This window comes from Lissotriton helveticus, chromosome 8 (genome assembly GCF_964261635.1).
Source record: "Lissotriton helveticus chromosome 8, aLisHel1.1, whole genome shotgun sequence".
NCBI lineage: Eukaryota > Metazoa > Chordata > Amphibia > Caudata > Salamandridae > Lissotriton > Lissotriton helveticus.
The window spans coordinates 423,062,361-423,087,078 of NC_136069.1; the positions used below are offsets into that span (position 1 = coordinate 423,062,361).

Consider the following 24,718-nt stretch of genomic DNA (forward strand, 5'->3'; position numbering starts at 1 on the left):
CGCTCTTTATTAGGAGGCAGCAGCTTGCTAGCGAAACCTTGTCCTAGAAGCACAACCTGGAGTAAAACGCCGGACGCGTTTCAAGAGTCAATCTTTTCTTCAGCGGCGTGAGTTCCAATGGAGAATGACAGGCATAGTTTCACCTGGCGCTCGGTATTCATATATCCCCGCCCAGGTAGGCGTGGCTGCCACGTGCCTTCTGGGATATGTAGTGCCAGGATGTCCATCCCAAGTGGGCCGATGCCGTCTCCAATTCGTAAGGAAATTAAAACCCCTGTGGGCTGGTGTGCAAACCAGTAGGGGAATCCGCTCCGCTCTGTAGCTGCCGCCTCGAGCTGCAAACGGGCACCTCCCTGCAAAAGCGCCGGATCTGCACCTCCTGACAAGTTCGAACACGGTGAGTGTCAGAACGGACCTGCTGTAGCTGATGTTCTCCGTTCGCGACTTAGGCAAGCCGCCACATATCCAGCCATAACAGGAACCAACTTGTGAACGGAGACCACAGGAGGTTTAAATTAAAGCGCTCTTTATTAGGAGGCAGCAGCTTGCTAGCGAAACCTTGTCCTAGAAGCACAACCTGGAGTAAAACGCCGGACGCGTTTCAAGAGTCAATCTTTTCTTCAGCGGCGTGAGTTCCAATGGAGAATGACAGGCATAGTTTCACCTGGCGCTCGGTATTCATATATCCCCGCCCAGGTAGGCGTGGCTGCCACGTGCCTTCTGGGATATGTAGTGCCAGGATGTCCATCCCAAGTGGGCCGATGCCGTCTCCAATTCGTAAGGAAATTAAAACCCCTGTGGGCTGGTGTGCAAACCAGTAGGGGAATCCGCTCCGCTCTGTAGCTGCCGCCTCGATCTGCAAACGGGCACCTCCCTGCAAAAGCGCCGGATCTGCACCTCCTGACAAGTTCGAACACGGTGAGTGTCAGAACGGACCTGCTGTAGCTGATGTTCTCCGTTCGCGACTTAGGCAAGCCGCCACATATCCAGCCATAACAGGAACCAACTTGTGAACGGAGACCACAGGAGGTTTAAATTAAAGCGCTCTTTATTAGGAGGCAGCAGCTTGCTAGCGAAACCTTGTCCTAGAAGCACAACCTGGAGTAAAACGCCGGACGCGTTTCAAGAGTCAATCTTTTCTTCAGCGGCGTGAGTTCCAATGGAGAATGACAGGCATAGTTTCACCTGGCGCTCGGTATTCATATATCCCCGCCCAGGTAGGCGTGGCTGCCACGTGCCTTCTGGGATATGTAGTGCCAGGATGTCCATCCCAAGTGGGCCGATGCCGTCTCCAATTCGTAAGGAAATTAAAACCCCTGTGGGCTGGTGTGCAAACCAGTAGGGGAATCCGCTCCGCTCTGTAGCTGCCGCCTCGAGCTGCAAACGGGCACCTCCCTGCAAAAGCGCCGGATCTGCACCTCCTGACAAGTTCGAACACGGTGAGTGTCAGAACGGACCTGCTGTAGCTGATGTAAAGAGCGCTTTAATTTAAACCTCCTGTGGTCTCCGTTCACAAGTTGGTTCCTGTTATGGCTGGATATGTGGCGGCTTGCCTAAGTCGCGAACGGAGAACATCAGCTACAGCAGGTCCGTTCTGACACTCACCGTGTTCGAACTTGTCAGGAGGTGCAGATCCGGCGCTTTTGCAGGGAGGTGCCCGTTTGCAGCTCGAGGCGGCAGCTACAGAGCGGAGCGGATTCCCCTACTGGTTTGCACACCAGCCCACAGGGGTTTTAATTACCTTACGAATTGGAGACGGCATCGGCCCACTTGGGATGGACATCCTGGCACTACATATCCCAGAAGGCACGTGGCAGCCACGCCTACCTGGGCGGGGATATATGAATACCGAGCGCCAGGTGAAACTATGCCTGTCATTCTCCATTGGAACTCACGCCGCTGAAGAAAAGATTGACTCTTGAAACGCGTCCGGCGTTTTACTCCAGGTTGTGCTTCTAGGACAAGGTTTCGCTAGCAAGCTGCTGCCTCCTAATAAAGAGCGCTTTAATTTAAACCTCCTGTGGTCTCCGTTCACAAGTTGGTTCCTGTTATGGCTGGATATGTGGCGGCTTGCCTAAGTCGCGAACGGAGAACATCAGCTACAGCAGGTCCGTTCTGACACTCACCGTGTTCGAACTTGTCAGGAGGTGCAGATCCGGCGCTTTTGCAGGGAGGTGCCCGTTTGCAGCTCGAGGCGGCAGCTACAGAGCGGAGCGGATTCCCCTACTGGTTTGCACACCAGCCCACAGGGGTTTTAATTTCCTTACGAATTGGAGACGGCATCGGCCCACTTGGGATGGACATCCTGGCACTACATATCCCAGAAGGCACGTGGCAGCCACGCCTACCTGGGCGGGGATATATGAATACCGAGCGCCAGGTGAAACTATGCCTGTCATTCTCCATTGGAACTCACGCCGCTGAAGAAAAGATTGACTCTTGAAACGCGTCCGGCGTTTTACTCCAGGTTGTGCTTCTAGGACAAGGTTTCGCTAGCAAGCTGCTGCCTCCTAATAAAGAGCGCTTTAATTTAAACCTCCTGTGGTCTCCGTTCACAAGTTGGTTCCTGTTATGGCTGGATATGTGGCGGCTTGCCTAAGTCGCGAACGGAGAACATCAGCTACAGCAGGTCCGTTCTGACACTCACCGTGTTCGAACTTGTCAGGAGGTGCAGATCCGGCGCTTTTGCAGGGAGGTGCCCGTTTGCAGCTCGAGGCGGCAGCTACAGAGCGGAGCGGATTCCCCTACTGGTTTGCACACCAGCCCACAGGGGTTTTAATTTCCTTACGAATTGGAGACGGCATCGGCCCACTTGGGATGGACATCCTGGCACTACATATCCCAGAAGGCACGTGGCAGCCACGCCTACCTGGGCGGGGATATATGAATACCGAGCGCCAGGTGAAACTATGCCTGTCATTCTCCATTGGAACTCACGCCGCTGAAGAAAAGATTGACTCTTGAAACGCGTCCGGCGTTTTACTCCAGGTTGTGCTTCTAGGACAAGGTTTCGCTAGCAAGCTGCTGCCTCCTAATAAAGAGCGCTTTAATTTAAACCTCCTGTGGTCTCCGTTCACAAGTTGGTTCCTGTTATGGCTGGATATGTGGCGGCTTGCCTAAGTCGCGAACGGAGAACATCAGCTACAGCAGGTCCGTTCTGACACTCACCGTGTTCGAACTTGTCAGGAGGTGCAGATCCGGCGCTTTTGCAGGGAGGTGCCCGTTTGCAGCTCGAGGCGGCAGCTACAGAGCGGAGCGGATTCCCCTACTGGTTTGCACACCAGCCCACAGGGGTTTTAATTTCCTTACGAATTGGAGACGGCATCGGCCCACTTGGGATGGACATCCTGGCACTACATATCCCAGAAGGCACGTGGCAGCCACGCCTACCTGGGCGGGGATATATGAATACCGAGCGCCAGGTGAAACTATGCCTGTCATTCTCCATTGGAACTCACGCCGCTGAAGAAAAGATTGACTCTTGAAACGCGTCCGGCGTTTTACTCCAGGTTGTGCTTCTAGGACAAGGTTTCGCTAGCAAGCTGCTGCCTCCTAATAAAGAGCGCTTTAATTTAAACCTCCTGTGGTCTCCGTTCACAAGTTGGTTCCTGTTATGGCTGGATATGTGGCGGCTTGCCTAAGTCGCGAACGGAGAACATCAGCTACAGCAGGTCCGTTCTGACACTCACCGTGTTCGAACTTGTCAGGAGGTGCAGATCCGGCGCTTTTGCAGGGAGGTGCCCGTTTGCAGCTCGAGGCGGCAGCTACAGAGCGGAGCGGATTCCCCTACTGGTTTGCACACCAGCCCACAGGGGTTTTAATTTCCTTACGAATTGGAGACGGCATCGGCCCACTTGGGATGGACATCCTGGCACTACATATCCCAGAAGGCACGTGGCAGCCACGCCTACCTGGGCGGGGATATATGAATACCGAGCGCCAGGTGAAACTATGCCTGTCATTCTCCATTGGAACTCACGCCGCTGAAGAAAAGATTGACTCTTGAAACGCGTCCGGCGTTTTACTCCAGGTTGTGCTTCTAGGACAAGGTTTCGCTAGCAAGCTGCTGCCTCCTAATAAAGAGCGCTTTAATTTAAACCTCCTGTGGTCTCCGTTCACAAGTTGGTTCCTGTTATGGCTGGATATGTGGCGGCTTGCCTAAGTCGCGAACGGAGAACATCAGCTACAGCAGGTCCGTTCTGACACTCACCGTGTTCGAACTTGTCAGGAGGTGCAGATCCGGCGCTTTTGCAGGGAGGTGCCCGTTTGCAGCTCGAGGCGGCAGCTACAGAGCGGAGCGGATTCCCCTACTGGTTTGCACACCAGCCCACAGGGGTTTTAATTTCCTTACGAATTGGAGACGGCATCGGCCCACTTGGGATGGACATCCTGGCACTACATATCCCAGAAGGCACGTGGCAGCCACGCCTACCTGGGCGGGGATATATGAATACCGAGCGCCAGGTGAAACTATGCCTGTCATTCTCCATTGGAACTCACGCCGCTGAAGAAAAGATTGACTCTTGAAACGCGTCCGGCGTTTTACTCCAGGTTGTGCTTCTAGGACAAGGTTTCGCTAGCAAGCTGCTGCCTCCTAATAAAGAGCGCTTTAATTTAAACCTCCTGTGGTCTCCGTTCACAAGTTGGTTCCTGTTATGGCTGGATATGTGGCGGCTTGCCTAAGTCGCGAACGGAGAACATCAGCTACAGCAGGTCCGTTCTGACACTCACCGTGTTCGAACTTGTCAGGAGGTGCAGATCCGGCGCTTTTGCAGGGAGGTGCCCGTTTGCAGCTCGAGGCGGCAGCTACAGAGCGGAGCGGATTCCCCTACTGGTTTGCACACCAGCCCACAGGGGTTTTAATTTCCTTACGAATTGGAGACGGCATCGGCCCACTTGGGATGGACATCCTGGCACTACATATCCCAGAAGGCACGTGGCAGCCACGCCTACCTGGGCGGGGATATATGAATACCGAGCGCCAGGTGAAACTATGCCTGTCATTCTCCATTGGAACTCACGCCGCTGAAGAAAAGATTGACTCTTGAAACGCGTCCGGCGTTTTACTCCAGGTTGTGCTTCTAGGACAAGGTTTCGCTAGCAAGCTGCTGCCTCCTAATAAAGAGCGCTTTAATTTAAACCTCCTGTGGTCTCCGTTCACAAGTTGGTTACTGTTATGGCTGGATATGTGGCGGCTTGCCTAAGTCGCGAACGGAGAACATCAGCTACAGCAGGTCCGTTCTGACACTCACCGTGTTCGAACTTGTCAGGAGGTGCAGATCCGGCGCTTTTGCAGGGAGGTGCCCGTTTGCAGCTCGAGGCGGCAGCTACAGAGCGGAGCGGATTCCCCTACTGGTTTGCACACCAGCCCACAGGGGTTTTAATTTCCTTACGAATTGGAGACGGCATCGGCCCACTTGGGATGGACATCCTGGCACTACATATCCCAGAAGGCACGTGGCAGCCACGCCTACCTGGGCGGGGATATATGAATACCGAGCGCCAGGTGAAACTATGCCTGTCATTCTCCATTGGAACTCACGCCGCTGAAGAAAAGATTGACTCTTGAAACGCGTCCGGCGTTTTACTCCAGGTTGTGCTTCTAGGACAAGGTTTCGCTAGCAAGCTGCTGCCTCCTAATAAAGAGCGCTTTAATTTAAACCTCCTGTGGTCTCCGTTCACAAGTTGGTTCCTGTTATGGCTGGATATATATATATATATATATTATTTTTATATAATTTTAAAGATTTTTAAATAAATTAGAGATAGTTTATTAATTATGTTAAAGTTAATATATATATATATATATGAACCACCGCTCCAAAGGATACCGCAGATGCAGCACCCTCACGGAGAAAAACGGACAACAACCTTTGGTAGCGTAAACAGTGTCTCTTTATTTTCTTTTCTTCATAAAGTGCAGCAGAAGTGCCATAGACCGATATATATATATATATATATAAAGTATTATGTTTGTGTGTTCATTTTTATTTAAGTTTATTTGTAATATTTTGTAAAAATGTATATTTAGGGGCCTATTCCGATGTCGGACGGACCTGAGTCCTTCCGACATCGGCCAGGAGCTGTAAGCGACCGACTTGCTGTCATCGGTTACAGCCCTGCTAGTATGATTCGACCGAACAGGGTTCGGTCGCATTCGTATACTTTGCAAGACAAGCATGCATTCCGAGCGGAATGCATGCCTGCATTGCTGAAAGCAGGGGTGCAGTTCATCCCTGCACCCTGTGGCCGGCACCCCAAGGTGCCTCCCACCGGGTGCAGGGATCAACAGAGGGGCACCATAGGTGCCCCCAGGCCGCCATCCGGCGGCCTCACACCCATGGGGGCCCTGCTGGGGGCCCCCAGAGACAGCTTCCGACTGCCTTTTCGTGCCCGACAGACCAGCACGAAAAGGCAGTGAAAAGCTGCCATCGTACTCCCTCTGGTCGGAGCTCTTCCGGCCGTAATCGGAAACAGCCCCTAAATGTACCTAGGTGGCACAGTGTCTACCAAGTTAACCCAGACTTCTCGTGCCTTGGCGGGCTTTTTCAAAGGTGTGCCACCAAGAAAGAATTCTGGGTACTCTCTCAGTACACCTTCTCTTAGTCCTGGCAGTGTGGCAAAGAGCAGACAGGCTACTTAGAGTAACATGTGTTAAGCATTTCACATTACCAACATGGATGATAAGTAACTGGCACGCCTCCAGAGAAATCCGACACCAATTTATAAAAATAGCTCCGATTTTTATATATTTTTAGCCACCAAAACAAAATCGATACATACAGTGTAACCAGAGTTATCAATTTTAATGCATTACATAAATCAGTACTTTGCAATGTGAAAACATTAACATTGCAGTCGATGAGAAGAACACATGTATGCAACTGGTTACTTAGAGAGTGAGTTCAACGGAATCCACTTGGAGTTAAGGTCTTTTGAGTCCCTAGACCAGTTCACAACAGCTAGCACAATTTTACCTGTCTCAAGGGAGCGGGGTGCAGAGGTGCACTTTAGCTGTCAAACGGAGTTGGCAATCAGGCTTGCAGTGTTGGAAATAGTTACCTTTGCATAAAGGTACTTGCATGGTGAGTTGAGCAAAACCCTTTGGAACTTAAGCAAGGAGCTGGCCTTGGACCAGGAGTCTCCAAGCAGATCGTATCTACCTGGCTCGGGGGACTCGGGTGTAGAGATGCTCTCGCTTATCCGTGGTGCTGAACAGGATCTGCGGTTAGAGGAGCTGGCAGGTGTGCCAAGAGAGGTTGAAAACAAATGCAAGAACTTTACGATGGAGACCACAGGGGTGGCTGGTCGTTCGTGCAGGTGAATCTCTTCCCTTGAAGCGTCGAGTAAAGCAGGTTATAGTCAGACTGACCACCAAGAAGCCTTGTTACCTGCAAGCACTCCAGTTAAGGAAATCTTTATTCAGAGGACCTAGAGCACGTTGTAGAAAGCTGAGCCTCGCTGAGGGTCGGGACTACAGTTTCCAGGAGCCACCTTCCCAGTGACTTTGAGTGGCACTCCAGACGTCTCAGGGAACAGGACTTCAAGTTTGTTTCACATCAGATATAAGGTTCTGGAGTCTGGAGTGCCCCTTAATTCCTGGATTTAGGGGGTGTTAGCGGGTGTAAGAACTAGTACCCAATAGCCATCTAGTCCTATGGCTAATCCGCCCCAGCAGTGAAGACATCCTGTGACTGTATGTCACTAAAACTAGTTAGAACCTGATTTCTAGCCGAAATTCAAGATGGCCAAAACCATCCTTGACTGTACACCTCAGCTGCAACACCCTAGAGGAATGGTCAGCCTTGTGGAGGTGGACGCCTCCTGCATAGCTAATTTCCCACCTGTCCACAAAAAACAGTGCCAGGGGAAGGCTTTGTTCTCGACTGGGAGACAAGTTCCTTTGTCCAGAGAAGCCTTTGAGGCTCACAGCAGTACCAATCTAATCACTAGCCATCTTGTGTAGGCGGAGGTGTCACCTCCTAATTACACAGGTCCTTGTCTCTAACCTCTGAGAGCGGAGCACAATCCCCAACATGAGATCAGAATTCTTTCTTGGTGGCACACCTTTGAAAAAGCCCGCCAAGGCACGAGAAGTCTGGGTTAACTTGGTAGACACTGTGCCACCTAGGTACATGCTGGTTAAACCTCTACACCACAATTGTATCAGGGGATAAAAAGCAGTGTTTGACACCAAACATGAAAGAAATCAGTCAGGCCATTATGGAGCTGGACATATAGGTAATGCCCATAAGTCAGCCCATGTTATTCGATGGACTGACCGTCACTTGCGGTAGAATTAAGTTTAGAATGCTACCACAAGGCAATATATGCTTGCACATATATTCCTACATATATAATATAATGCTATAGAATGCCCGTCTTAGGGGTGACTGACATATATTAGTTTCAGTGAGGTGACCCTGTCACACATGGTGTGTGCAGGGTTGAACTCGAGCAGGCAAGCTGCTTGTGCAGGGCTGACAAGGCCGACCTGCAGACTTCGGTTTTACTCAGGTCACTCAGGATGGCACAATAAGTGCTGCAGTCCTGGTACCCCTTTTACAACCCTGCCCTGCGCACCAGTGGTACCATATTCTAGGGGCTTACAGGTGTGTAAAATTACTTGCCAACTGAGTGTACCCATTCACATTTGCAGTTTAAGGGAAAGAGCACTGGTGCTCGGCCTGGTTAGCAGGACCAAGCACTCATTCTTTCAGATCAATTACCACAGCATCTAGCAATTCAAATGAGGCAAAAAAAAGTGGAGGGGCATCTGTAAGCAGCCCAGTTTACCACAGATCCTGAAACAAATGTATTAATATCAATACAATTGCAGTTTCTCCTTCAGAAACAGGTTTTACTGACCGGTGTAGAATGGATAGAGTCCCAGGATTAACACGGTGAATACCATCAAGAAGAACCAGCTTTCCTTCCATTGCAGCGGTGACAAGTGGAGATGGCCTCCAAGCTGTATCCCCGTTAGGAAGAGTGTACCGCTGCTGCAGAAGGTCTCTGGCTGTCATATCCTATGAAGAGAGTGGAATTGAGAACAATCGATCAGGGATGCCAAGTGACAGTTATGCAAAAGGTTAAGTAGACTTACTTAAATTGTGATCTATTGTCAGTAATGTGGTGACCAACATTTAATATTCTTGCCTGCTGCAGTTCACATCTCTCAAGCTGCAGTACTAAAAGGCACCTTTGTTGGCAGGTGCAGAGCTGCGTCCAGAAATATCATCTGACTTAAATATTGTATCATACATATCGTTTCTTTCGTCTGATTGGGCTTAGATTTTCTATTACTAACTTCAACGGGGTGATGATATTTTTGGAAACGATACTTAGGACACAATATTCACGTCAGACGATATTCTGACAATGAACAACCCACACACACCACGGCTGAAGGCATTGAACAAACCACACACACCACAGCTTATGGCATTGAACAAACCATACACACCACAGCGTATGGCATTAAACAAACCACACACACCACAGCGTATGGCATTGAACACACCACACACACCACAGCTGAAGGCATTGAACAAACCACACACACCACAGCTGATTGCATTGAACAAACCACACACACCACAGCTTATGGCATTGAACAAACCACACACACCACAGCTTATGGCATTAAACAAACCACACATACCACTGCTTATGGCTTTGAACAAACCACACACACCACAGCTTATGGCATTGAATAAACCACACACACCACAGCTTATGGCTTTGAACAAACCACACACACACCACAGCTTATGGCATTGAACAAACCACACACACCACAGCTGATGGCATTGAACACACCACACATACCACAGCTTATGGCATTGAACAAACCACACACCAAAGCTTACGGCATTAAACAAACCACACACACCACAGCTTATGGCTTTGAATAAACCACACACACTACAGCTGATGTCATTGAACAAATCACACACACCACAGCTGATGGCATTGAACAAACCACACACACCACAGCTTATGGCATTGAACAAACCACACACACCACAGCTTATGGCATTGATCAAACCACACCACACACACCACAGCTTATGGCATTGAACAAACCAGACACACCACGGCTTATATGACATTGAACAAACCAGACACACCACGGCTTATATGACATTGAACAAACCACGCACAACACAGCTTATGGCATTGAACAAACCACACACACCACAGCTTATGGCATTGAACAAACCACACACACCACAGCTGATGGCATTGAACAAACCACACACACCACAGCTGATGGCATTGAACAAACCACACACACCACAGCTTAGATGACATTGAATAAACCACACACACCACAGCTTAGATGACATTGAACAAACCACACACACCACAGCTGATGGCATTGAACAAACCACACACACCACAGCTTAGATGGCATTGAACAAACCACACACACCTCAGCTGATGGCATTGAACAAATCACACACACCACAGCTTATGGCATTGAACAAACCACACACACTACAGCTGATGGCATTGAACAAACCACACACACCACAGCTTAGATGACATTGAACAAACCACACACACCACAGCTGATGGCATTGAACAAATCACACACACCACAGCTTATGGCATTGAAAAAACCACACACACCACAGCTGATGGCATTGAACAAACCACACACACCACAGCTTAGATGACATTGAACAACCCACACACACCACAGCTGATGGCATTGAAAAAACCACACACACCACAGCTGATGGCATTGAACAAATCACACACACCACAGCTTATGGCTTTGAATAAACCACACACACTACAGCTGATGGCATTGAACAAATCACACACACCACAGCTGATGGCATTGAACAAACCACACACACCACAGCTTATGGCATTGAACAAACCACACACACCACAGCTTATGGCATTGATCAAACCACACCACACACACCACAGCTTATGGCATTGAACAAACCAGACACACCACGGCTTATATGACATTGAACAAACCAGACACACCACAGCTTATATGACATTGAACAAACCACGCACACCACAGCGTATGGCATTGAACAAACCACACACACCACAGCTTATGGCATTGAACAAACCACACACACCACAGCTGATGGCATTGAACAAACCACACACACCACAGCTGATGGCATTGAACAAACCACACACACGACAGCTTAGATGACATTGAATAAACCACACACATCAAAGCTTAGATGACATTGAACAAACCACACACACCACAGCTGATGGCATTGAACAAACCACACACACCACAGCTTAGATGACATTGAACAAACCACACACACCACAGCTGATGGCATTGAACAAATCACACACACCACAGCTGATGGTATTGAACAAACCACACACACCACAGCTTATGGCATTGAACAAACCACACACACCACAGCTTATGGCATTGATCAAACCACAACACACACACCACAGCTTATGACATTGAACAAACCACACACACCACAGCTTAGATGACATTGAACAAACCACACACGCCACAGCTTAGATGACATTGAACAAACCACACACAACACAGCTTATGGCATTGAATAAACCACACACACCACAGCTGATGGCATTGAACAAACCACACACACCACAGCTTATGGCATTGAACAAACCACACACACCACAGCTGATGGCATTGAACAAACCACACACACCACAGCTGAAGGCATTGAACAAACCACACACACCACAGCTTAGATGACATTGAACAAACCACACACACCACAGCTTAGATATTGAACAAACCACGCACACCACAGCTTATGACATTGAACAAACCACACATACCACAGCTTATGGCATGAACTCTGCTCAATTTCTAATGAAATTCAGTAGTCAATTGAATGGTCCCAGGATATGTTTATTTTTCCCTCCTAAAGTTTGTCTGTAACTATCCCATTTCAGTTAATGTTGGACATAACATGCTTCTTTCAGGTCTGGTAGGTGGTTGATCATCTATCATATTACAGGGTTCATTTTGAGTCCTGCAAACTGCACGTTGTACACAGTGTTTGCCATGTAAAAATGCCTCCAGGTATGAATTGGTTGAATATGCTTGGAGAAAACATGTCAGAAAGGAAAAAGGCATGCATTTTACAGATCAGTCTCCTATTCCGGTGTGCAAAACGTGGAATCTCCCAGTTAAAGTACCCAGGGGTAATACCGCAAAGTGTGGTACTCGCATTATCCAGACATGGTTTTACTCACTGAAAGATTTGGCCAAACCAAAGTGAAAACCTTCACATAAATTCTTTAATATTTTACTACTTTTAATACTCGGATGTGACCAGTTGCTTGTTCTACAGTTGAAGAGTGCTTGCCTCAAGAGGAAATTAATACACTCTTAAGATATCTAACGATTTCTTGCTAAAGATTCTTAAATACTCTGCATCGGGATATTCTAAAACCGAATACTCACCCTTGGTGAGTACACACTCTGCACTGTTTCCTCTCTTTAAACAGCACGTTCAGTTTTAATCACATACATTCCATCTTTTTACAGAGAAAAAATAGGTCATAGAAACGTCATAATTCAGCAAAGTGTAATTCCTGAAACCCGATCTTATTTTTCCCACACCTCCCCAATAAGTGTCCCGACTCAGATTTCCAGTGCCACCTATCAACCTGCGTATCTGACCTACTAATCATCTGTTATGTGGCAAGCCATCCTTTAAGTTGCCAGAGATGTATGTATGCCTGTATGTACGTTATGCATGATGCATGTACAAGAGTGAGATTACTGCATAGTAATTGGTACAAAGAAAAGTAACAACAACAGTGTCTCCAGCTGTTACATCAAAACCAAAGGAGTGCTCCCCCTAAGTCATGTAGTGCCGTATTTTTGGGAATTTAAATATGGCTGCAGTCCAGCATACACAAAAGCAGGCTAATTGCATCAGTTCTACAGGTGTATGGCTGCAGTTGACTTTCTCCCTTTCAGCTCTACCAGCAGTGGATAAACGCTCCAAGGCAACAGTGTCATGATGATTGTACTGAAAGTATCATTTACCAGGCGTGCAGCAGTACAAAGTATATTCCTGACCTGCTGTAAATATGCATTAATAACGACCACCCCCACCCCTCAAAAGGTAGTGGAAGTGACATCCCATACCCTTGGACCCTACGAAACCATAACACAAGCAGGTTAGTAAGCAATGATTGTCAGTAGGCACAATCGCCTAGCTACTAAAAGTAGCACACAGCACACTTAACTTTATTTTTTTTTAAACAGTCAGATTGATAAAAGGTCTTGCCTTTAGGACCTTATACGTGTTTAGCCAGAGCTATTTGCCTTGCCAATTTCTTAAAGCTATGTTGTTGAACATTGTGGCTGTTGTGCGGCATGTTGAAAAGTTATAATGAAAAAGTGTTATAACCATTTTTGTTATATCAACAAATTGTGGAACCCAATGGGGCTATTTTTAACGGGGTCCAGTGTACAAGCCCTGACAGAACGTTAAACAGCGAGAGGTACAAAGTTCCCCAAGGGAGATAGGAAGGGTAAGGGATACCTAGCGTGAGAATAGAGGGGGAGGAGAAAGGGGAATTCCCCTTTTGGGAACTAAAACCCTCACACACCCAGCAAGCTAGGTGTCATGCTTCATCATATGGGTTTTGCTCCTCGTCAGACATGCGCTGCAATGTCTGACGGGCACCCACGAAGGGGCTCTTTATCGGAGATCTTTTGTTCCTGCCAGTTTTTGCATGTGGGTATGAGGGTTTTATTAAAAAATGGTGGTGTAGTCGTGAGAAGTGTGTGAACAATTAAAAAAGGTAAGGTAATCCACTGAGTACTTTAATGATGTGGTTAACTACCTTGTTAAAAATTAGTGAGGGAGAAATACACACTGGTCCTATGGTCCAGTAGTGTATCTGCTACCCGGAGGTCGACATGTTTCATGCATTCGTTGCAATTCGTCAGGACCTAAAAAGTGAAAAACTGTACTACACACAGAGGGTGGAGCTATTCAACCTTCCGCTGGAAGTAAGTACGTGCGCAGGCCATTCGGTCCTGCCCTCTATGGTTCGACCCTAATATAGTTGCACGGGTGCCTCAACGGTCTGCTCCCATGTAAAGGCACCTTGATGTGGGTACCCTGTCCAATGTGCAGACTCAGCCTGCAACACCTACCCACATGGAGTCAGGTCGTCAGACATTGCAGAGCCAGTCTGACGAGGAGCAAAACCCATATGATGAAGCACGACACCTAGCTTGCTGGGTGTGTGAGGGTTTTAGTTCTGAAAAGGGGAATTACCCTTTCTCCTCCCCTCTATTCTCCCGCTAGGTATCCCTTACCCTTCCTATCTCCCTTGGGGAACTTTGTACCTCTCGTTGTTTAACATAACCATTTTTGTTACCTTATATATAACCAAGACGACATTATGTACAACTGAACATCCCAATTAAATAAAGAAATAGCATTACAAATGTCTTCTGTTTATTTTATGCTGGTAACTTCTTCCTGTCTGTTCTAATCCTTGTTTCTTATAGCTTTTTGTTTGTTATTGAGGGAGGAGGGGGGCATGAACAACAGAATAGTGGAGGTTGGGAAATAGTACCCGAATTACAACACAAGCAGCGGACAAACACTAGGGAAGAATCAACAGACGCCAGATTCAGAGGGCAGACTGAGTGGTGCTGAGTGATGCTGAGTGATGCTGAGGTGATGCAGAGGTGGTGCAGATATGATGCTGAGGTGGTGGTGTGATGGTGTGGAGGTGATGCTCAGGTGATGCTGAGAGATACTAAGGTGATGCTAAGCGATGCTGAGTAATTTTGTGGTGCTGAGTCATGCTCAGGTGGTTGTGCTGCACTGGTGGTCAGGTGGTTCTGAGCGATGCCTTTGGTGCTGTGCTGAGGTGACAGTGTGCTGATGCTGAGCGGGTGCTGCGTTGGGGCTCAATTGTTGCTGAGGTGGGGCTGCGCTGGTGCAATAATGCGGAGGTGGTGCCTGCTGATGCCGAGAGATGGTGATGTGCGGATATTGAGGTGGTGCTGTGCTAATGTTCATGTGGTACTATGCTGGTGGTGAGGTGGTGCTGCGTTGGTTCGGAGGTGGTGGTGCACTGATGAGGTGCTGCTGTGCGGACGCTGAGATGGTGCTGTGCTGAGGTGGTGCTGTGCTGTGCTGAGGTGGTGCTGGTGTTGCTCAGGTGATGCTGATTGATACTGAGTTGGTACTGAGTGAAACGGAGGTGGTGCTGAGTCATGATTAGGTGGTGCTGAGTCATGCTGAGGTGGTGCTGAGTCATGCTGAGGTGGTGCTGAATTGCTGCTCAGGTAGGGTTGTGCTGTGCTCAGATGGGGATGCGCTGGTGGTGCTGTGCTGATGCTGAGATGGTGCTGTGGTGGTGCTGTGCTGCTGCGGAGGTGGTGCTGCACTGATAGTAGTGCACTGATGAGGAGGTAGTGCTGTGATGAGATGGTGCTCTGCTGATGCTGAGGTGGTGCTTTAGTGGTACTCAGGGGGTGCTGTGATGATGCGCTGATGCTGAGGTGGTGCTGTGATGATGCTGCGCTGAGGTGGTGCTGTACTGGTACTGAAGTGGTGCTGTGCTAATGCTGAAGTGGTGCTGCCTTGGTGCCGAGTTGCTACTGAGGTGGTGCTGAGTTACTGCTGCTGGAGTGGAGTTGCGCTGGTGTTACGCTGGTGGTGGTGCACTAATGCAGAGGTGGTGCTGTGATAGTATTGAGTGATGATGAGGAGATGCTGCGCTAGTGCTGAGGTGGTGCTGGTAAGATGCTGCGGTGGAGCAGAGTGATGCTGTGCTAGTGCTGAGTGATGCTGGTGCTTCAGTGGTGCAGAGGTGGTGCCGAGTGATGGTGAGGTGTTGCTGAGTGATGCAGAGTTGGTGCAGTGCTAAGCTGATGCTGCGCTGATGTCGTGTCGCGTTGGTGCTGAATTGCTGCTGAGGTAGAGTTGCACTGGTGAGGTGGGGCTGCACTGGTGGTGGTGCACTGATACATAAGTGGTGTTGTGCTGATGCTGAGGTGGTGTTGAGTGATGCTGAGGAGATGCTGCACTGGTGCTGAGGTGCTGCTGAGTGATGCTGTGTTAGAGCTGAGTGATGAAGTTGGTGCTGTGCTGAGATACTGCACAGATGCTGAGGTGGTGCTGCGCTGATACGGTGCTTCATTGATGCTCAGTTGCTGTAGTGGTGCTGCACTGGTGGTGAGATGGGGCTGCGCTGGTGGTGGTGCACTGATGCAGAGGTGACGGTGTCCTGATACTGAGGTGGTGCTGTGCTGGCACTGAGGAGGTACTGCGCTGGTGCGGAGTTGGTGCTACACTAGTGGGAACTTAAGAGAAAGTGGTAGTGCTGAGGTGGTGCAGAGTGATGCTGTGGTGGAGCTGAGGGATGCTGTGTTGGTGCTGTACTGAGGTGATGCTGTGCTCATGCTGAAGTGGTGCTGCGTTGGTGCCAAGTTGGTCCTGAGGTGGGGATACGCTTGTGGCAGTGCACTGATGAGGAGGTGGTGCTGTGCTGATGCTGAGATGGTGCTGTGCTGATGTGGTGGTGCTGTACTGGGGCTGAGGTGAGGCGCTGGTGCTGAGGTGGTTCTGCGCTGATGCTGAGTGGGTGCTGCACTGGTGGAGGTGCACTGATGAGGAGGTGGTGCTGTGCTTATGCTCAGATGGTGCTGTGCTTGTATTGTATTGTATTGTGGCATACTTGTATAGCGCAACCTGTCACCACAAAGGGCATCCTGGCGCTTTGACCCGTACTCAGTGAAAGACAGTAGCTCAGCCTATCCTGGGAAAAAGATGAGTTTTTAGAGCCTTTCTGAAAGATAAAAGATCTCCAAGGCTTCTCAAGGATATAGGCAGAGAGTTCCAGAGTTTGGATGCCGCTACTCTAAAGGAGCGGCCCCCCATCCTCACTCTCTGGAATCGCGGGACAACCAGTAGCCTGGATGACGAGGAGCGTAAAGCTCTAGCTGGACAATACCAGGCAAACATTCGCCGCAAAGGAATGGGGCCCAGATCATGAACAGCCCTAAATACAATACATGCTGCTTTGTAGCGCACTCGTAGATGAACTGGCAGCCAATGAAGTTCTCGCAGTGCTGCCGTAGAAGAGCTGTGGTAGGGGCGCGAAAGGGCGAGTTTAGCAGCAATATTTTGCACCCTTTGCAACTTGCCCAGGAGTGTTACCGGGGCCTCCAGAAGTAGTGCGTTACAATAGTCAAGTCGACTTAGGATGGTACAACGCACTACTTCTGGTCTGGCTTGCGCAGGGAGGAGAGGAAGGACCTTACGCAGCATGCGGATCAGCAACATACATGTTGAGGAGATCTTATTCACATGTAGATCCAGCTGCAGGTTGGGCCCAAAAGTGACACCCAAATTGCGCGCTGATTGTGCCGCAAACACTGTCTCTGAGAAGGACGGAGGCCAGAAGTCCACTGGAAGATCACGAGGGACCCGATCCGCGGAGCAATGTAAGACCTCCGTCTTCGTTCCGTTGAACTGTAGCGAGTTCAACCGAAGCCATTCCGCTGTCGCCTGCATGCATCGATGAAAGGTCTCCAATGAGACTGCATCCTGTCCCTCCAGAGAAAAGACCAGCTGGGTATCATCCGCATAATTAAATGCGGAGATACCGAAGGTTTTAATGAGCTGGACTAGGGGGCGGAGGTAGACATTAAAGAGTATGGGGCTGATGGCCGAGCCCTGAGGTACTCCTTGTCCCACTCTCCGCTCCTCAGAACTGAAGGGGGGTAACGAGACCCGTTGCTGACGGCAGTCCAAATAGGAGATTAGCCAGTCCCTGGCCTTGTCAGCTGATAGTGATGTGGAGCTGTGGCGGTGCATAGGTGGTGCTGAGTGATGCCGAAGTGGTTCGGAGTCATGCTGAGTTGGTGGTGCTGCGCTGGTGCTCAGGTGGCGCTGCGCTGGTGCTCAGGTGGCACGGAGCTGGTACTCAGGTGGTGCTGAGTGATGCTGAGGTGGTGCTGTATTTGAGCTGATGCTCAAGTGCTCCAGCACTGATGCTGAGGTGGTGCTGCATTGGTGCTGAATTGCTGCTGAGGTGGAGCTGTGCTGGTGCTCAGGAGGTGCTGAGCTGTTGTTGCAATGGTGCTGAGGTGGTGCTAAGCTGATGCTGCAGTGATTCTGTGCTGAGGTGGTGTCTCATTGGTGCGCAGTTGCTGGTGAGGTTTCATTGGTGGTGATTTGAATAGCCAACCATTAACAATGTGTTCTAGGAACATTAGAGAAATTCACACAATTGATTTCAACCCTGAGGTGCTGAAGCATATTGATGCTCAAGATACAATTTATCTGAAAGAGACATTGCCATCATCATCCTCTCCACTGCAACACTATTGTGAAGTTTCACATCAGCCACACAACTTTGGTGAAGAAACTGTGCTACAGGAACTCTGTCAAACCCATAGCAAATACTGAAACTGTTAAAACGTTACCTAACGTTTGTAGGAAGCTGGGTTTCTTTTGCAGCAACCCCCCCACTTTTAACCAGACTACTGATGCACTTTGACTTGATGTGCCCTGGGTCCCTGCCAATCAGGTTCCCAGTTCCTGTGTTCTTTCCCCAAAAACGGTACCTTGTGCCCCCAACTGACACCTCTCTGGCCACGTCAGTCCCTTGTAAAAGGTACCAGGAGTACCAAGGGCACTGTGGCCCGGGAAGGCCTCTAAGGGCTGCTGCACTTATTGTGCCACCCTTAGGGGCCCTGTACCATTACACACACACACACTACAATTGCGGGCTGCATGTTTTGGAGCAGAACAAAGTGAAGAGCCGACATGGCACACATCCCTGTGTACACCCCACCCCACTGCCCTGGCAAAGGTCAGCCACCCCTCTAGCTGGGTGCACTATACCAGTGGTGAGGGTACAGGTGCATGTGGCTTGTACTCCTACAGTGTCTGAGCCAATTCTTAGACATTGTAAGTGCAGTAATTCCATTAAGAGTATATCGTGCTGGGAGTTTGTCATTACAAACTCCACAGCACCATAATGGCTTTACTGAAAACTGGGAAGTTTGGCATCAAACTTCTCAGCACATTAAACCTACACTGATGGCACTGTGGGATTTAATGAAAAATGCACTCTGAGGGCATCTTAGAGATGCCCCCTGAAAAATGGCCAGCCTCTGGTGGGTTCCCTGACTGGTACACACCCGCCTGCCAACACAAGACATGTTTCTGGATCCCTGGGGTGGGAGCCTTCGCTCCCCGAGCCCAGAAACAAAGCTTTTCCTGGGCAGAGTTGTTCACACCTCCCCCATGCCAGGAAAAGCCATCTGTGGCAGGAGACTTCAAAGGCCTTGCAGCCTTTGTAATGCGACCCCCAGCCTCTCCTGCTATCAGGAGCAGGCCCCCTTCCTGTCTCCCCCACCCTTTTCGGCGGGAAGACAGGCGGGAAAAATTAGCCAGCCCAGAAGGTGTGCCCACCTCAGCCAAGCCCACCCCTGCGGTGGAGGAGGTGAGGTAAGCCCACTCTTCAGTGCCCGCCATCTTGCAGATGGCAGGCTCTCCCCAATCAGGATTAGGGATTGTGCTCACGCCCCCACGTGGGGTGAGCACACCAAGGGTGTAGTCGCCCTAAGGTCAGTAGGCCATTGGCTACTGACCTTGAGTCCCCTAAAACGTCCCCTAAATACACTATTTGGGGGGCAGCCCTGAACCAAGAAGTCAGACAAGAAATGACCAAAAAAGAAGGACCAAACAGCTGTGCCAAAGCTAAGAAGAGGAGGACACCCACTGACTTGGCCCCAGCCCTACCGGCCTGACCCCACCTCAAACCTGCAGAAGTGAAACTCTGGGGTATCCTGCAGACAACAACCTCAAGGACCTGCCCTGCCTTCCAAAGAAAAGACTTTGTCTTCCGTGACCGCCGAATGTGTTCACCCACAGACTCTGGCTCCGGCCAAATCCACAAGTCTACACCACTCTGCACCCGTCGACGAGGCCCGAGTTCGAGTGCCCCAATGCCACGAGGACTCCTCCCCGGTGATCCTGACCCAACATCCAGTGATAACTGACCTGCCTCAAGCCTCCAGCCGACACCTGCAGCCTCAATCCGGAGGGTCCCCCCAACCGCAAACAGGAGCTAGTAAGAAGATCCGACCCTAAACGACACCCCTGCACCCGACGCCCCACAGCCTTGGGTCGCCCAACCGATGGTGTCCAGCCTACCCCCAGCATCCTAACTAACCCCTCCAAGTGGTGGTCGCTCCCAGGAGACCTTCGTCCCCGCACCTGCAGCGTATTTGCAAACCAGAGAATACCCATTGAAAGTAACAGGGCACCCGACGCCAAAACAAAACCCTGCACCCGGCCACCCTAGTGCGAATATGAGTGTACCTTTGGTGCTAACTTGAACCCTCATTTGCCCTGAGCTTAATTCCAGGAACTTTGCTCCCACAACCTTGTAGCTTGCTCGTGAGCAGCTACCAACTGGAGGCCCCCTCTCCCCCATTGGATAACATTGGACCTCAGCACTCAGCCGCCCTAGTGCTGCTGAGAGAGCTTTGGGGGTGCATCCTCGATCCTGGGAGACCCCCAAGTCTAACCCCAGAAAACCAACTTCCACAACAAAGTACTTACCTGTTAACCGATAACAATATTACCTCCCATAGGATAACATTGATTGTTTTCTATGAAAAAGTTTCTAAGTGTGAATTGGAAAATCTATAAAAGTCTATACAACTATGTACAAATAACCTGTTTACAGGAAATGTCCCACTGTAGTATCCAGGTATACAACACTGTATGAAAAGTAATCTGCAAAGTAATGTACATGATCTGCCATTGAAAAGTCATTACAAAGTATATGTACAATATTTTAAGGTATTGCATTTCCAGTAATTCTACTGTAACCAAACCAAAGTATATATACAACTGCAATTCAAACTGTACTGTTACTCCAAAGCCTGTGCCAGGCTTGTTTGGTTCTAAGAAATAAATATAACTAAATAATATTTTTATACAAAGCAAATTGGTCTGAGCTCAGTCTTTGAGTGGGTGACATCATTTGCTGACTGAGTGTGTACAACAAATTCTTAACACTACCCGCTGATAAAGCCTTACTTCTCGCCCACACTAACACAAATATAGAGTAAGGTGCTATCTACTTTTACCTCTGCCTACCTTCGGGGTTCCACTGGACTCTGTGCACATTATACCTCACTTTGGTATAGTATATACAGAGTCAGCTTCCTACAGCGTTCTCTCCAGCTTGAGGGCAGAACACAGAGATAGTATGTAGTTTCAAACTGGGTACTTTAATGTAAACTTATTAGTAGAAGATAATAAACACGATTAGTGTAACAGTGGAAGCTGTTCATCAGATTATGTCAAGGAATAGGCATTCAATTGCTAAATGGACACTTTTTAGACGATAAACCTCCTAGACATCACCACTTTTCACCACAAAGGCTAGCTATACTGATTATTCTTTGACCCCCAGTGGAATTCTTCAATTTAGTGAAATAATTTAAAATAGCCTCTAAACTAAGCAGTGGTCATGTCCCTCAACGTATTTCACTTAACAACAACCATTTAAGGAATGAGCCATTGACCCCGGTAGGAGGTCTAATGGATTTAGTACCTCTCAGAAAGGTGAAGGGGAAATAAAGAAATTAAGCACTTTTAACTGATTGCTTGAATTCTAGATGCTGGAAAATAATATTGGACAGTTGCATAAAATAAGTAGCCTATAGACACAGCTATTGATACATATGCCTGTATTTGAGAAATATAAGGATCTTTGCCTTAGAAAGTAGTAAAGGGGATCAGAAATAAATTAGTATATGCAAAAGATATTTAATATTTTTAGCACCATCTTACGAGAAAAAAGGCGGGGAAACTGCATTCCTCCTCCAGAATAGCCGAACTACATAAAACGTGTATGTGACAGATACTCCACCAGAGTATGAGTGAGGTGGGTGTATGAGATTAATCCCCCTAGCAAGAAAACAATAGTTAGTACACCAGAAGAGGTGAATTAAGTATTGAAATCCAGCCATGGTGATGGAGATCTAAAAGGAACATCAGCAGCAGTGTCAAAGGCCAGTATGTCTGTATGGACCCAGATTCTATTTCCATTATAATGGATGCCAGTTTGGGGTCTGGTAGTTGGCGAGGTTCATTACTAGTCCAATGCACAAAAAGCGACAGTTATCCTCAACTGCAAATTATTGATGAATTGTATTGCTTGGCGTAGCTATGCTATACTTTTTCATAAATAAGTTGATGAATGGACCATCAGCAACAAGATAGTCCCTGCTGCTAGACAGGATTTCATAGAGGTGCAACATTGAGGATAATCTACCAGCTCTTTTAATACATACATCCTTTATATCAAAGCTGCCTCAGTCTTTGATTGCATCAACAGAGATAAATTATAGGATACATTTAAGAACTGGGGCATTCCCCTTTTATCGATTGAGAGCAAGCATGAGCTGATACACACACATGAGTAAAAATCTGGCTGATTGCTGGTTTGCCTGCACTCAAGAAAAATTTGATAAATAAAGAGTTGAAGCAGGGTTGTACTTTAGCACCATTACTATTTAACTTGTAACTGTCCGATATGTGTGCCTGGCACCCAAGCTCCCTTTTCCCCCTCTAAATTGTTTGGACAAAAATTGAGTATTTGCAGTATGAAGATAATACAGTGGTTTTGGATGGGTCCCCAGTGGGCTTAGGCGCTGAATAGTTACTGTTTGAAAAGGGACTTAACCGCATCGGTGCGGCGCATTTTCCCGCTGTGCGCTGAAGATTTGAAAATCCCGCGGTTCATGACGAGCTCAGCTCGTCATGAGCGTACGAGAGGTGTACCTCATGACGAGCTGAGCTCGTCGTCAGCGTCGATGTGGTTAAAGATTAACAACGACAAAACGAAAATTGTAATCTTTGGCTGTAAGATCATCCAGAGAGGTCAAGACTGGTAGTTGGCATGAATGAGGCGATATTTTGGAGTACAGCTGGAAGAACAAGGTGGTTCTTCAATGCAGCTGGCAATTTTAAAATCTACAGCATTAGCTTTTAAGAACTCACACTCATTTGCTCTTTAAATTGACAGATGTGTAAATAGCGCATATGCTCTGTGTGGTTGCAAGTAAGCTAGTGCCTACTCTCGCTTATGGAATTCTGATCTTCCATGGAAAATTTGCCAGATAAAGAAATACTACACAATGCAGAACATACAAGCAAGTGTTCCATCTACCTGAAACCACCGGGCAAGCTAAAGTGCGCTTAGAATTTAACTTGACAAATCAATCTCTCATGTTACAAAAAGCATTTGTGGCTCATTGCGCAAAGCTAAGAAAGGCTTCCACCAAGACGGTGAAATATCTAGTACTGCAATGCAACCACTAGCTATTGGCAGTGGTTAGACTTATTGCAAGCATTCCTCTCATCACCTTTTGTGTATTTGATGTAACCATCTAAATGGCCAAAGGTATGCCCAGATATGGGCCCCTTGCTCACTGGGCCACTGAAACCAAGTTGCAACTAAATGAAGACGCTCAATCAGGCCGAAAGTTGTCTTGGGTTCTGTTCTGGTTCAGCAAGGGTCTGGCTTGGCAGGTGGGGTTAGACTGTTCTTGGCTGAACTGTTCCTATTGGAGCAGGACCAAGACCTATTTGCATGTGGCTGGCTGGATCTAATCGGAGGTGGCATGGTGGGCAAAAGAACAATGGGATGGAATGCTAACCTGAGCAAATTGCCAGTGGTTAAACCTAATGCAAGCATTTCTCCCATCACCTTTTGCGTTTTTGAAATCTCTTGTATGGCTGGCAATTATGAAGAGGGGAAACCATGGGATGCTTCAAATCAAATCAAATTGACTTTATTTCGGATATATTGCAATCCATAAAAGTACACACAATAGACAATTCATAATAAAAACATCACAATAATCACAAAGTCAATCTTAAATTACATACAACTCAAATGTATCATAAAAAAGGAGTGCATTGACAGAATCAGAATAAAAAATGCAAGTAAGGTCCATATACAGAATATACGAAATAAAGTGCAATAGTGCCATAAACTACAGTTAATGCACATTTACTCATCCAAACAATTTCTTAGTCTCATAGTCATTTTTTAAAATTCTAACACCTGGAGGACACTGTCCGAATGCAGCAACTGTAAGTACATAAGGGCGGGTCTGATTTGGTTAAAATTTAATTTCTTTAAAAGAGTAACCAGATACCGCTTTCGGGGATATTCATAAAATGTACATAAAAATATAAAATGCAGCATGTCCTGTGGAGACTTCCCGTCGCAGCCACAGGGAGCTGCTGGTTTCTTAAAAATGTCCGACTTGGGTCTAATTAAAAGCTGATGAAAGATGTTAAACCTGAAGCGGGTCAGCAAAAATTTCTCATGGGTGGTGAAGGAGCATGTTAGATACAATTCCATTGAATTACAAGTTCTCAACATGATATACATTCTAACATTAGGTTTCAGGAGCTCTACTTCATCTCTTACAGCATTACGGTTCAGGAAAAAAGCTCTCTTAAATGCAGCAACATCACCCTTAACTATATCCCCCGGGTTATCAAACAGGTTCAGGCGGCCAAGCTTCACAAATTGCGACTTCAAATATTTAAGCCAGGGTACACGCATTGAGTGGTCAAGCGATAAGAGATCCTCCACTATCAAGTGGGTCAGAGGGATTGCATCACTTAACCATAGTTTTACC

The 24,718-nt window shown here is 48.1% G+C and overlaps 1 protein-coding gene across 1 annotated transcript in view; it reads right to left on the minus strand.

Annotated features, from left to right (window-relative positions):
* The window catches only part of VWA8 (von Willebrand factor A domain containing 8), a 1,418,144-nt gene that overhangs the window by 936,481 nt on the left and 456,945 nt on the right, over positions 1-24,718 (minus strand). The window contains exon 13 of the mRNA XM_078657276.1: positions 8,869-9,029. Coding sequence (XP_078513402.1) covers positions 8,869-9,029 — 161 coding nt within the window. The remainder of the gene's footprint in view (positions 1-8,868; positions 9,030-24,718) is intronic.